The sequence below is a fragment of the Eretmochelys imbricata genome, chromosome 4 (assembly GCF_965152235.1).
Source record: "Eretmochelys imbricata isolate rEreImb1 chromosome 4, rEreImb1.hap1, whole genome shotgun sequence".
NCBI classification, from domain to species: Eukaryota; Metazoa; Chordata; order Testudines; family Cheloniidae; genus Eretmochelys; species Eretmochelys imbricata.
The window spans coordinates 142453986-142468659 of NC_135575.1; the positions used below are offsets into that span (position 1 = coordinate 142453986).

Genomic DNA, 14674 nt, shown 5'->3' on the forward strand with positions numbered 1-14674 from the left:
GGGTAAACAGTGAGGTGGCAAAATGTGCAGCTGATACAAAACTACTCAAGATAGCTAAGTCCCAGGCAGACTGTGAAGAACTACAAAAGGATCTCTCAAAACTGGGTGACTGGGCAACAAGATGGCAGATGAAATTCAATGTTGATAAATGCAAAGTAATGCACATTGGAAAATATCATCCCAACTATACATATAAAATAATGGGGTCTAAATAAGCTGTTACCACTCAAGAAAGAGATCTTGGAGTCATTGTGGATAGTTCTCTGAAAACATCCACTCAATGTGCAGGTCTATAAAATCATGACTGGTGTGGAGAAAGTAAATAAGGAAGTGTTATTTACTCCCTCTCATAACACAAGAACTAGGGGCCATGAAATGAAATTAATAGGCAGCAGGTTTAAAACAAACAAAAGGAAGTATTTTTTCACACAACACGCAGTCAACCTCTGGAACTCCTTGCCAGAGGATGTTGTGAAGGCCAAAGCTATAACAGGGTTCAAAAAAGAACTAGATACATTCATGGAGGATAGGTCCATCAATGGCTACTAGCCAGGATGGGAAGGGACGGTGTCTCTACCCTCCATTTGTCAGAAGCTGGGAATGGGCAACAGGATGGATCACTTGATGATTACCTGTTCTGTTTATTCCCTTTGGGGCACCTGGCATTAGAGCCACTGTCGGAAGACAGGATACTGGGCTAGATGGACCTTTGGTCTGACCCAGTATGGCTGTTCTTATGTTCTTATATTATGTTCTATTCAGAGTAAGCCTTAGCTCCTGCACTGTCAAGTCCCACAGAGTCTCTGGTGGAGATGCACCCCAGGTAAGGACATGGAAGCAGATTCCACACACCTCAAGATCTGGGACCTTTGACAACATTGTCCTAGCTAATACAAAGTGAGGAGGGCTCTCTAGCTCTGTACTCATAGGCCCATCTATGGAAAGACAATTCCTCCTTGGATAACATTCTGTGACACTAAATAACCTGGGCAAGTTTAGTGATGAGCACACAGTAGGAGGGCTTAGGGCGGAAAAAAGAACCAAGAAAGCTGTGGATCACCCTGATGAACCGCTGAGGAAATATACGCGTTTCAGTGACCCAGCACAAAGGACCTCCAGCAAAAGAAGCATCCTTTATTTGAGAAATGAACATACCCCCAGAAGACGCTTCTACCCACGGTATGGATAGCCAAGTCCACAAGTGTGCACCTCAGCTAAAAGAACAACGCTTGCTGGCAAAAAGTAAGTGTGTGGGGCTTAGGGGCCCATGATGCAAAGTATCGTGCAAGATGCTTGATGTCTCTCTACAACAAAGTCAGGGAGAAGAAAACTGAGCAAAGCAGCACAGATAAGATGTTGCATGGGATTACCTTTGCTGAAGAGACAAGCATTCACTGAAGAGACAAGACTGAATGAAGCTGTGACTCCAGTCTTTAAACTAGCAGACCTCCCACGGTTCTATAGAGCTAGACTAGAACAGCTGTGGGTGGCTGGCCAGGAGCATTCACAGCACTGAACTAAAATCCTGCATCCTTTCACATATGCCAGGTGTCCAAGCACACAAAAGACATGATGTGCTCCATGCCTTCAACCAGGATATTGGACACACCCTCCGAAAAGCATGTGAGGAAGACTCTGACAATAGCAAAAATTATTCCAAGGGATATGTTTCAAATGAAACACAGTTTACTGGATCATTTGACCCAGGATGCCAAGCAAGATCTGTGTCTGAGGCACTATCGGCACTGATGTCCATGATATTGGATGGTCCAAACATTAAAACTCAGAACAAATTTCCATTCATCCAACTACACTTAGGTTGGCACACCTGTTGCTGTACAACAGCAATATCCATCGCCGTGAAGTACCACAACACAGCTTGAGAAAGATCTTTACCAATCAACATTGGTTTGACATTTCATGCACAGACACGAAAAAATGAGTGAGTGGATACCATCTTTCAATGTGGATTGTCCAACTCCTAAGACAGTGTTGGCCATCTGTCCCAACGTGGCAAACAGTGCATGCCAACACTTCGATTATGAGAAATGTTGTCTGTCTTCTAAAGATTTGTGGTGGTCCATTCACTACTGTGGATGACATCGACCACAATCCCAGCTCCAACACAGCCACAGACTCCTTCCACAGAACTGGGATATCATTTTTTCAGCATCTCAGTACTCAAGTAGAGGGAGTTGTCTGGGAGATTTCCAGCCCAGACCATGAGACTGCAGCATCAGTGATGGAGACTATCATCACTTCCTGAGTCTTACACAATTGTCCCTCCCTTGATCTTGAAGAAAACCAGTGCTGCCATCCCGGCAGCAAAGGTTGACATCAAGACTGATTGCCAGCTGATTACCCAAGCCCTGCAAGAAGAATGCAGGTGGCTTGAACAAGTAAGACAAGCAGCAAGCCTGGATACCTTCAATAGAGATCAAGACATTTCCTGGGCAGTTTACTTCGCCAGCAGACAGCCAGTGCCAGATTTCACCCCAACCATTACTGAATTTCTGCTCTTTCCAGGTGACTCCAAGTCTGTGGCAATGGTTCAGCATGCCAGGAGGTGATCAAGAGGGCTGTACACCACCTAAACCCATGCCAAGTGCCCCTGACTGCTGTGAATCAGCCCATAACCAAACAGACACAGTCGACCTGGCCTGCTGGGTACGGAGAGGACAAATCAGTCATTATGCTGGGTGGTCTTCATCTGGAAATGGCAAGTCTGAAGCTGATTGGAGATTGGCTAGAGGACAGTGGATGGATGGAAGCCCTTGTTCAGGCCAAAGTGGCCTCCCCAGCAATGGCTGATCCTTCTAGAAAGTGTCTCATATTGCATGAAGTAGGCATGCCCACCGAGTAACGGCCAGCAATCTGTACATCTTGGTCCCAAATGCAGACACAGAAGATCTCAGGGAAGGTGAGGCCTCCGTGGGGTATAATAAATGGTGTTGTCAGGTGCACAGCTGGCTCTCAGCTTGGTTGCTAGGCAACCCAGCAAGCTCCACTGGCCCAAAGAACCGTCTCCAAGTGGCCGTGCTTCCTCACTGGGCAGGGGAGCCAGCAGCCAGCCGTGTGAGCCTTGCGGCAGCACCGGGGCTACTCAATACGTCCTACGCCTGCAGCTGTGTTTGCTCTGCTCCTGGTTCCAGTCCACGTTCCAGCCCTGCTCCCACCTGGTTCCAGTCCTTGTTCCAGCCCTGCTCCGACCTGGTTCCAGTCTACATTCCAGCCCTGCTCCCACCTGGTTCCAGTCCTTGTTCCAGCCCTGCTCCGACCTGGTTCCAGTCTACGTTCCAGCCCTGCTCTGACCTGGTTCCAGTCTACGTTCCAGCCCTGCTCCCACCTGGTTCCAGTCTACGTTCCAGCCCTGCTCTGACCTGGTTCCAGTCCTTGTTCCCGCCCTGCTCCGGCCTGGTTCCAGTCTACGTTCCAGCCCTGCTCCGGCCTGGTTCCAGTCTACGTTCCAGCCCTGCTCTGACCTGGTTCCAGTCCTTGTTCCCGCCCTGCTCCGGCCTGCCTCTAGCCCTTCCTCCAACCCTCACACCAGCCAGGACTCCTGTCCGCTCCAGTCTAGTCCTTGCCCTGCTCCTGATTCTGACTCCGGTTCTGACCTTTAGCTTGGCTCCTCGACCCTGACTCCAGCTTCACCCTCGGCCTGCTGCCTGACTCCCGGATCTACGCTCACCATTACTCTGAACTGCCACTGCAACCACCATGCAAGATCCTGCTCTACCGACTAGGTAGGCTGCCCGTGCCCCAGCAGCTTGGAGTGTGAGCAGCCCAAAAAGACCAGACATAAGGAGGGTGCAGGCACAACAATGTGGTGGTCCCTCCTGGAATGACCCCGCGGGAGCCAAACTCCCCCTTACAGAGTCAGTCAGGGCCTTCCAGGAACTGCAGACCAAGGTTGCTGCACTTTGGGATGAGAATGCAGTCTGGCGGGCCCAGGCTGTGACGAGACAATGACACAGGGATGCCACCCTCCAAGCCCCGGCAGTGGCTACAGCCCCCGACCTTCACGCATACTGTCCGCAAGCCCATGGTCCCCCAGGTTTAATGGGGACTGTGCCAAGTTCTGGGAGTTCTTGAATCAGTGTCGCCTGCAAGTGCTGAGGTCACCCCTTCTCAGAAAAGAGTGCAGACTTAGTTAAACTGGACACCAAAGACATTGCAGACTCTGTGAGGGAGGTTGAGACTTTGTCTCTGTGAGAGAGATTGAGAAGATCGGGCAGCAGCAGTTCCACATTTGTAACAGAGACAAGACAAAATCAAGCCATTAACAGAGCCTATCAAGCAAAATAAACTCCCTTTGTTCAGCAGACCTCCTGTAAGGGAGATCTCCAAGACCAAATTGCAGGTCTCATGGGGAATGGGATGTTTCAATATACTGATGACTGTGAAAGACTTTCTTGTTTCTTAATTCATTTTAGGCTGCATGTTTATGTAAACTTTTATATAAACTGCCTTTTTGACATACAGCGATATCCAGTAATGCACAGATCAATCTGATATAGCATTATTAGCAAACAGATATGTCACTTTCTGTTCGTGAAGAGAAATTTGTAAACTTATTGTGTTATTTTTCTACATAATTAATATTTTAGTAAAGACACTGGTGACATGCTACAGAGCATGTTAATTATCAATATTTTTGTGCAAGCTCAAGCCCTCGCAATCCATTGTGTTAGTTTTTAGGACACCTAATACAATAGGAAGGCAAATGTACAGAAATAAAAACCACTGGGAACCATAAATAATCAGTAACAGAAAAACGTCAATAGAAAAATTGCATTCAGAATTGTAAATGTTGCCGCAGAGGGAAAGACTACAGAGGAGACAGAAGTTCCCTGTGCAGAGAAACCCACAGGGAGCAGAAGAGTGATTGGCTCAGCGGAGGAAAGAGAAGCTAGGATGCTCTAGGGAGAAGCCAGAGGCCTGCAAACCAAAGGGAGGTCTTGTTAAACCCAAGCTGTGGGGAAGCCGCTTGGGGGCTTGGAGTTAGGAAGTGAGCCAGGGAAACAGCAGCATATCAGAAGAAGCAGCCCTAACTGCTTAATAGACGGTCCCTGAGCTGGAACCCAGAGTAGAGGGTAGACCTGAGTTCCTCTAACAGCCCTGAGGAAGGGGCGTACAAGCCCAACAGAAGGAATATTTAGCCTAGGATATGGCTGAAGACTGACCCCAAAGGACGGACCAAGGAATAAACCATAAGGAGGTCAAAAGCTCTTTTGTGTTGGGACATTTAGTGAACATTCAAACTGGACTTTTTGTGAACCCGGAAGGGGACTGAACTGTTTGGGACTTGGCTGGACGGCTGAGCCATGGAAGACCTGGTGAGAGGCAGACAGCCTGCAGGAGGCACCAGGGACAGGGGCCCCTTGCAGCATCGCACCCTGACACAAGGGGGAGCTAGGGGTAGTAAGGACACTACCTTCGAGCACCACCATTCAGGAAAGAGGTGGACAAACTGGAGGGAGTCCAGAGAAGAGCAACAGAAACGATCAAAGGTCTAGAAAACCTGACCTCTGAGGGAAGGTTAAAACTGGGCCTGTGTAGTCCTGAGAAAAGACGACTGAAGTGGGGGGGGGGCCCTGAGAGTCTTCAGATGGGCCAGAGAAGTTACAAAGCAACTGGGGATCAGCTGTTCTCCACGGCCATTGAAGGGAGGACAAGAAGTCATGGGCTTCATCTGCCACAAGGGAGATGTAGGTTAGATATTAGGGAAAACTTTCTAACTCTAAGGGAGGCTGTGGAATCCCCATCATTGGAGGTTTTTAAGAACAGGTTGGACAAACAGCTGTCAGGGATGGTCCAGGTTTATTTGATGCTGCCTCAGCACCAGAAGATTGGCTAGATGACCAAGGTACCTTCCAGTCCGACATTTCTATGAGTCTATAAAAATCCTTAAGCTCTCTGCTGCTCTGAGACCTTTAGCTCTCCGTGTCTCAGTTTTCAGCTTTTATCTCACACCCTTTGTCTGTATAGATCAGTGGCTCTTTTCCATAATGCAACTTCCCCAAGTTTCCCCTCCCATTTACTTGGAACACCCTCCTCCATCCTTCCATTACCAATATGGGAAGGAAAGGCAGTCACAACCCACTGACACCTGCTCATGATTCCCAAACTGAGAACATATGCGTGTAAGCTCTTCAGGGACTGTCTCTTACTGTCTGTACATGCCACGCCTAGCACACTGGGGCCCTGCTGTTGGCTGAAGCCTCTATGGACTACTGTAATCCAAATAATAATAATAACGGCTTGTCCTTTAATGTATGCACTCTGAATTGTAACAGTGACTCTTGCCAAAGATCTGTATGTTACGGGTATCTAGAGTGACCAGACATCCCAACATTATCAGGACCTTCCCAGCATTAGGGGCTTTGTCTTATATATGTAACTGTGCCCCGCCCCTGAAAGAAAGTGTCCCGATTTTTCACACTTGCTATCTGATCACCCTAGGGGTAACCCCAATACAGAAACAATCCCCACTGTTGATTGTTGATATTTAAGAGAAAGGAACTAAATCTCCAAATGGGATAGACAACCCGGTGACCCAAAAATCTGGGGGAAGCCATTTTAAATAAATAAAAACAGAAACATTCCATGAAACAGTCTAGCTTTCACGAAAGATGACTAAGCCTGTCCAAAGTAAAATGAAATACAACAACAATTTGCTAGGAACAGTCAGAGAAAAACACAAACAATAATGAATGTAAATTAATATTTAGAGCTAAAGGATTTTTGTTTCTCTCCACTTAGTTTTAGTACCATAATATTGTAACAAATCCTAAACCACTGGAAATGTAAAGGAGACAGTAGGGATAGAACGGAGATCCTCCTGCTCAGAAAGAAGAGTCCCTGCTACTTGAGCTAAGGAAAATTGCTTGTAGTATAGGTCATAGGAAACACAACTGACCATTTCTGATTCTGTCCAGCAGAGGACGGTGCTTCGCACTTGTCTGATTATGTCTTTTTAAATAATAGTTAGCATGTAACTGATCCTTTCTCAGATGAGGCAAGTATTATTGTCCTCTAGTAAAGATGGGGAACCGGAGATAAAGAGACGTGTCTAGAGTTGAAAGCCAGGGACTCCAGAGCTGAAATCTTTGTCCCTCATATCTTTGTCCACAAGTACAATCTATTGTGCGTGATCTCAAATGGTTTGAAAGAGATTACAGTGCTTAGGAGACTTGAACACTTTGCTTTATGGCTGCACACGAAGCAATCTGCAAATGCAGCCCCTCTCTTGGATAAAGATATAAATTACCCCAAAAGAGTGTGTGTTGGCGGGGGGTTATAGATGTACACGGCACAGAATTTGTTAAGTGCTGGAAAGAAAGAGGTCGGTCATTTTTCTATCAGTCTGGGGAAGGGAGGAATGGGATCCAAAACACAGCATGAATTATTTCAGTGTTTTAAAAACAGGAGGATTTGAAACCCATCCCCAGGCCAAGCTGGAAGGCTGGAGGTTTGGTTATTTATTTATTTTGTTTTGCAAATGGAATTGAACACAAGGCAGAAAAAGCCACTGTGCTGATTAATGAGGTGGGATCCTTTCCCCTCTGTTCCATACATTATATCAGCGGAACACTCCTTCCAAGCCCTGATAATGAGAGATTGGGCTGCTTGGATCCCTGTAAACTATCCTGCATCTTTAACCAATTACATTTGAACATACTTTCACTCCTGCTCAATGGAGGGGGGTGGGGAAAAGCTGCCTTTCTCTTCAAGTCAGCAGCAGCGCTTTCCATCCCTGGATGGCCTTCCACTTGGGGATCTCAAAGCACTTTGGAAATCAATGAAACCTCACCACCTACCCCGCGAGGCTGGGATTAGTATAATCGCCATCCCCATTCTACACATTGGGGAAACTGAGGCACAGAAAAGGTATATGACTTGACACACAACAGAATCCAGACAGACAGACCCTGGAAACCCCCACCATCCCCATCCCTGGGGCAGTTCACTGGCGCTAGCAATGGAGATAAGGCTAGTGCAGGCCAACCATGACGAGGTGTGGCTGAGAAAACAAGGACATGCCCACGCTAGGGCTATGGGCGGAGTTGTGCCGACGGCAGGGCAGTGGTGGGAGATGGGTAAGTAAAATGCTAGCGTAGCCACGGCATGGGGGTTGGTTCTAATAGCTGCCTGGGGGGCCTGGCAGTGTTTCTCCAGCCCCTGCTGACATCGTACCGGGAAGGCGTAGATGAAAATCCCGATGAAGAGCAGCAGGATGAAGACCACGACGGCGATGAGAAAGACCCACTTGAAGCGCCGCCATAGGATGTACTTCATGGTTTTGTAGGGGGAGGTGAACCACAGGAAGGAGGTTTCCGGGCGCCTGCAACCAGGACCATCAGGGTTAGCTGTGAGCTCGCTGCACAGGATGGCCCCCTCAGCCTTTAGCGACTGCTGAGCACGACAGGCATCTCTAAGGGGGACTGCGCCCAGTCGGACGCGCCGCGGAATGTGCCGGCTGAACCCCCACACAGCGATCCTGGGTGCGTCCAGGCAGAACATGCCAGCTGAGCCCCCACTAGATATGCACTGACCAGATGTCCCCATGGTACCATCTGAACCCTCTTGGATACCATGGGTACATCCTGGCACTACATCCCATCTGAGCCCCCGTGGATGCCATGAGTACATCTGGGCAATACGTGCCATCTGAGCCCCCTTAGAGACCACGGGATACAGGCAGGCAGTACGTGCCCTCTGAGCCCCCTTAGATACCCTGGGGTACAGGCGGGCAGTACGTGCCCTCTGAGCCCCCTTAGATACCATGGGATACAGGCGGGCAGTACGTGCCATCTGAACACACACCACACAGATGGTAACGAGCTATAATGCCCCACTATAAGTGTTTGCTGGATTGGTCCTCTGTAGATTGTGACCTCTTGTCACAGGGGCCTGTCTTTTCAACTTGCTTCTAAAGTGTCCCGGGTCCCTATGGTTGAGTTAGAATCAACAAGCTCTTACTTGGGGTCCTCCAGCTTCGGGTTCATGTTTGGCTCATCGCGGCCCATCCCCGCCGGCCTTTCTTCCTGCTCCTGCTCTGTCACAATCTCCAAGGTCATTTCCAACTTACCCTGCATAGGAAAAGAGGCAGGAAATAGAGTAATTGGCTCTGTGGAGCGAAACACTGAATTGGGAAAGGAAAATTGTTTCAGGGCTTCGGCCAATGGCTAACTCTTAGGGATCAGGGTGATTATCCCACATCTGCTACTGCTGGATTTGGGTACTGGCCACAGGACGCTGGACTAGATGGACCATGGGTCTGATCCAGTCTGGCAATCGTTGTGTTCCTCTGTTTCAAATTAGAACTCTCTGTGCTAGGAGGCTGAGCTCGATTCAACCATATTTTTTTACGCCAAGAACATATCCCTTCCGTCGATTCTTCCATGAAAGCGCTAGCGAATAAGTGTACAGGCTGCAATGTCTGAGGAAACAACCAATATTGAGCCACTAATGGAGAATATTTGCAAAAAGTGAATTTTCAATATGTAATCACGCGCGTTCACTGGGGTCTAAGTACTCATCCAGTCAGGGAACAGACACGTGCTGTACCACGTGACCTCAATGACCAATCAGAACAATTCAGTTTTCCAACTATCAAACTCTCACTCAGGGACCATCATTTTGATCTGTTTCTATGGTGCCTAGCACAATGGGGCCCTGGTCAATGACTGAGGCTCTTAGGGCACACAAATGAATAATCATGAGAAATTTGAGAATACAAAACAAGGCAAAGTTCACTACAACAAATGATTTGTTCTGAATTATTTGCCCAGTGCTATGACAAAAGCTGGAAAACCCTTAACAGAGGAAGGATGGACCAGGGTTTAGGGCACTAGCCTAGACCCAAGATCAATTCCCTTCCCTGCCACAGATTTTCTTTGTGACCTTGGGCAAGTCACTTAGCCTCTCTGAGCCTCAGTTCCCCACCTGTACAACAGAGATAAAAGCAAAGATGATGTCAAGTGAGCCAAAGGGACTTACTGCTATGGTCTTCTTCTCTTCTGCCTCCACAACACAGGGCCACCAGCCCTTGACAGCTTTCTGCTCAAAGAGCGACACAAATCGATCAGAGGACAAGGTCTCATCCAGGATGTTTAAGGAGCACTTCTCAGCCGTCTTGGCGGGTGTTGGCATCCGGTTGAGGTCCATCTGAACAGAACCTGCAACGTTGAGCATTTACAGGTTGAGCATAAATCACATCTCCCAGGATCTGGAGGAAGATTGGGTTCGGGACAGGCGGGGGTTCCCTGATCCCATGGCCCCAGCCATAAACGTTAACACGTGGCATAACGGGCACCGAAATCAGGACTGGATTTCCCTATGAGCTCAGCTCCCATTGTGATACCATCCGGCAGCTTTTCTCAGGAACTTAGTGCCCAATGTGCGGAGTGCTGGCCCCAAATGGTCGAGGACCAACTTATTTAAGACCTTGTCTCTCCCTGTGCCCTAGTGCCACTGGGGCAGTCAGGGGGCATCTGGTTTGTATAAGAGCAAGGGGCAGCGGGCAACATTCTCCATTCTCAGGGTCTGGCTACACTGCAATGTAAGCTCAGGGGAAGTGAGGCTCGAGTGGAATCCTGGGCTTGAACATCTACATTGTATTTTAACGCTATGTTAAGACCTTTCTAACCCATGCTCGAACCTAGGCTTGGGCGTCCACACTGCAGTGCTCAGACCCGAGTCAAAGTCACCATATCCCAAAGTCTCTAGCAACCCCTGCCGAAATGTGGCCACTGTAGCCCTAGGACCATGGTGCACTGGGGGAAAACTTTACTGCCCGCCCTACACATTACCAGGCAGCAGCTTGCTTTGGAAAAGGTTTGATGGATTCGCTCACCCTTGCAAACCCAGGCGGCTCTCTGATAGTGTGCTTGGAGATCGGAGATCAGAAGAGAAGGGGTTAACGCTGGCCTGAGCTGCTGCTTTTTGCAAATGGGAGGTAGCTTCCCTTCTCAGTGGAGTGGATTGCAGACTGTTGGGACAGAGAGGCCTGAGGAAGTTGTCCCGTGGAATCGTGGGATACTTCTGGCTCTCTCCTGGGACCCAAGTCAAACAGGGCTGTGTCTACACTGCAGTAAGCCTTGGACCCTGGGTCCCGACTTAACTCACTCTTGGACCTTCCAGCCATGCAGGGCCCTGGGACCCTGGGTCCAAGTCCTGGGTGAGCACCAGTGCAGTGTAGACGGAAGGGGTGTGAGGCTTGAGCCCAAGCTTGTGCTGCAGCATAGACATACCCTGAGCTTTGGAAGTCACTCCCTCTTGGTTTGACATAATTCAGGGTATGCTGCAAGCCATGCTGGCTTGCCTGAGCTCGGAGAGCCTGGCAGGCCACCAGCGGGAGCGTGAAGAACTAGGGACTATGGGAAGAATGAGATCTCCCTTTGTAGAGAGCGTTGAGTTCTATGGATGAGATGTAACAGGTACTATCACTCAATAGACATAATCAGCTGCCTCGTTTATATGTGCATCTACGCTGCGTATAATTCATTGCTTACAGCGCTCTGTTAGACGCCTGACAAAAGGGCCTCCCAATTTTGGTTCTCGCTTTGCCAACGTTCAGCAGCCTGAAATGCAGATTTCACGTTGTCCAGTCTCTCAGGTTAAGCAGAGGTTTTCTACAGGGAGGTTAGAACAGCGTTCAGATAAGGAACCACCTAAGGAAATCCCAGGATTAATTGCTCCAGTGTGGTGGTGGGGCCGATGTGCAGCTGGAGGCATAGAAGAGAGGTAATGCTTTGGTCCTGACCATTTGTGGACAATAAAGACCCCACAGCAATATTTTCAGGGGGCAGTCTGTTAGCCCAGATGTCCTGCTTCCCACCCCGTTGGGTATTTACATTCTGCCTGCCCCACCCCTTCCACCTCTGCAATTTCAATTGGATACAATTTGCCTCCTCACTTCCCGTCCCAAACTGTTTTGTCAAAAATTCTCTAGTTGTGAAGGATCTTGTTTTCTCCCTACATTGCCTGAACTAGCCATCTTCTAAATCTTACCGCTCCATGGTCCCAGCTAGCCTGATGGGGGCTGGGAACTTCGAATGCACCTAAGTGACTTAGGAGTAGGGGATTTCTCCTTCTAAGTCACTTAGGAAATCTCACCCCTGGATCTTGCTAGTGCATTTACAGCTTGAGCATAGATCACATTTCACAGGATCTGGGGGGAGATTGGGGTCTGGGACCGACTGGAGGTCCCCTGACTCAACCATTAAGAACTGCAAGAGGAACATCACCTAGGTCTGATCGCCCACCGCCACTGCTCCAACACCGTACTAGCCTGGGAGAGAAGTGGAGTATCTAAAGTTAGACAGCAAAATGCGTCGCAGACACCTACATGCTGATGCAAAGAGGGATTTAGACAGATAAATGCTGATCCAGGCACCTCCTTTGCCTCAGCCGGCGTTTAGGTGACTCCCAGTGGTATTCGGGTGCTCGACTTAGGCAGCCATATTTGAAAGTGGAGCCCAGCCTCGCTCTTTGCGTGTTCAGAGCCAGCAGTGACGAACGCAGAAGAGCTGCCCGGGGGAGTCAATGAGAGACAAGGCAGAGGAGGTAACATCTTTCATTGGAACAGCTTCTCTCCCTCTCACTAACAGTGGAGCCCATAAAGATATCACCGCGCTCACCTTGTCTCTCTAGTACCCTGCGCCCGACATGGCTACAGCTACCCTGCAAACAGGAAGAGTAAATGAGATCTCCCTTGGCATGTCCTTGGCAGCTGTTCTGACCAGTCACCGGTGACGCTCTGTTGTGCTGCCTGCCGCAGTCTGCAGAGAGGCAAAAGCTGCTCTCTGAGACGGGTGGTCATTCGCCTCAGGGGGACGTGCAAAGCTGGACCTTAAGCCACTGTGTCACGTGTCTCCCCAAACCGTGGCTGGGTTAGACTAAGCCCCTCACAAGAGGGTCCTGAGATCCTCTATGTCCCTGGGGTGGTGTGTGCATACCGATGGCCCTCAAAGATATCATCTCTCTCCGCACTGCATCGTTAGCTGAACACAGAAACTTTTACCATGATCTATCCCGGTGTATTGTGATAATAATGCAAATCTTTAGACCCACGTAAAAAAAAAAAAAAGTGGCAGATTACATTATTTTTCTGGCAACTGGCAAATCCATTAAAAAAAACGGCCAGGCTGGTCAAATGCTGGCCAGGTAGTGACCCTACTTTGGCCCCTTTTCCCAGTGCTTCTTCCCCACCAGTTCTTTCCCAACGGCCCTTTCTGCCCAACAGTTATTCCCAGAATTCTGTGGCCTGTCCAGGCTGGGCCCCATATCCACCCCACTGCCTGTCAGTGAAGACACAAGGGGAAGCTGTCTCCAGCCTAGAGTCATGGCCAAGGCTAACTTCTCATGCTTGCTCTGGAGTCTGGGCTGCATTGTGCCTCCCCCAGGCAGTCACGCCTGATCGTATGGTTAAATTCACTGTGCCAAGCACTCCCGTGCTAAGAGCCAGGCCATTGCTCCAAGGCCGACCAGCCGTCATCCTTGGAGAGGCGCCGGGGACACCGACAATGATACCGCGCATGTCACAGGGCCGTTCCCCCCAAGAGAGTCCAAAGTGCTTTGTGCGCGTAATCGAAAGCCCCCCTGAAGTCAGTGGGAGTCTCAGTGGGAGTCTTTCCAATAGTGGCAGGCAGCGGGGAAGAATGGATGAGAGCCTGGGAGGCTGAGTTCATTGCTGGCGGGGTACGGGGATTGGGGGAGAGCTCCTGCAGCGGGAGACCAACATCACTTTAAGAAATTTTGAAGTATTGGCAACACTAATTGTCTCTCTCTCACACACAAACAACTCAGAGGGGGGAGTCAGGGGAGTGCAAAAATCAAAAACCAGACCAAAATCACAGCGTGTACACGTTTAATCTTCGGCTTTTTGGATTTGTCTTGTGGTGTTTGAACCATGGTGGTTGGCCAAAAGCTGCTTCAGGGAGACTCCATCCCTTTAACATGCAGCGGAGGCTACAAGTCCCAGTGGGTGCAGGGTATGATGGGACTGGTGGCCACTGGGGGTCGGGGGGCGGAGTACCCGGGCTGCGGTGAATGGGGAAGGTGGTTCCCCCACAGGGCTCGAGCCTGCCTCTCTTACCCAGCTACAGCATCCACTGGGTGGGGCTCACAAGCCCCTTCTCCCTGGGCCAGCGGGCAGCTGCCCTTTTTCACCTGGCTCATTTGTGCAGGTTCCTGCGAAATGTGAGACTTGGGGGGGCAAATACAATTGCTGGGCTGGAGGAGGGTCAGATGAGGGGGCTCCAAATTAATTATTTACATTGTTGGGGGTTGGGCTCGGCTCCATCAGGCACGAGCGAGAGCAGGACCAAAAATCTCCTAGTTAGGATTGGGTGTTCCTGTCACAAAACAACACATCCCTCCATCTGCAGCGTGTGGAGACACACATGCCCCCAGCAGAGAAGCCAAGCACAGTCCCCCAAAGGCTCACAAATCATGAGTCAACTCCAAAAATTATGAGATTTAAAAAAAAAATTTAATATGGACTTTTTTGGTCGGTCTTTTTTCTTTTTTGATCCCGCCCCACCATGCATGTGTAATTCAGTGTTGCCAGCTCTTCCAAATTTGAGTGAGATGATTGTGGCCCATGTGTTCTTTTCTCCCCCAGCTACTAACACTGTTTTCCACCAACTAGGTTATTTGAACTGCTTAA

The 14674-nt window shown here is 49.3% G+C and overlaps 1 protein-coding gene across 1 annotated transcript in view; it reads right to left on the minus strand.

Annotated features, from left to right (window-relative positions):
- DYSF (dysferlin) overlaps positions 1-14674 on the minus strand; it is a 300841-nt gene that overhangs the window by 10385 nt on the left and 275782 nt on the right. Inside the window, exons 54-56 of the mRNA XM_077816190.1 lie at positions 10003-10181; positions 8983-9092; positions 8197-8344 (exon numbers count right to left, since the gene is read on the minus strand). Of these exons, the coding sequence (XP_077672316.1) occupies positions 8197-8344; positions 8983-9092; positions 10003-10181 (437 nt within the window). The remainder of the gene's footprint in view (positions 1-8196; positions 8345-8982; positions 9093-10002; positions 10182-14674) is intronic.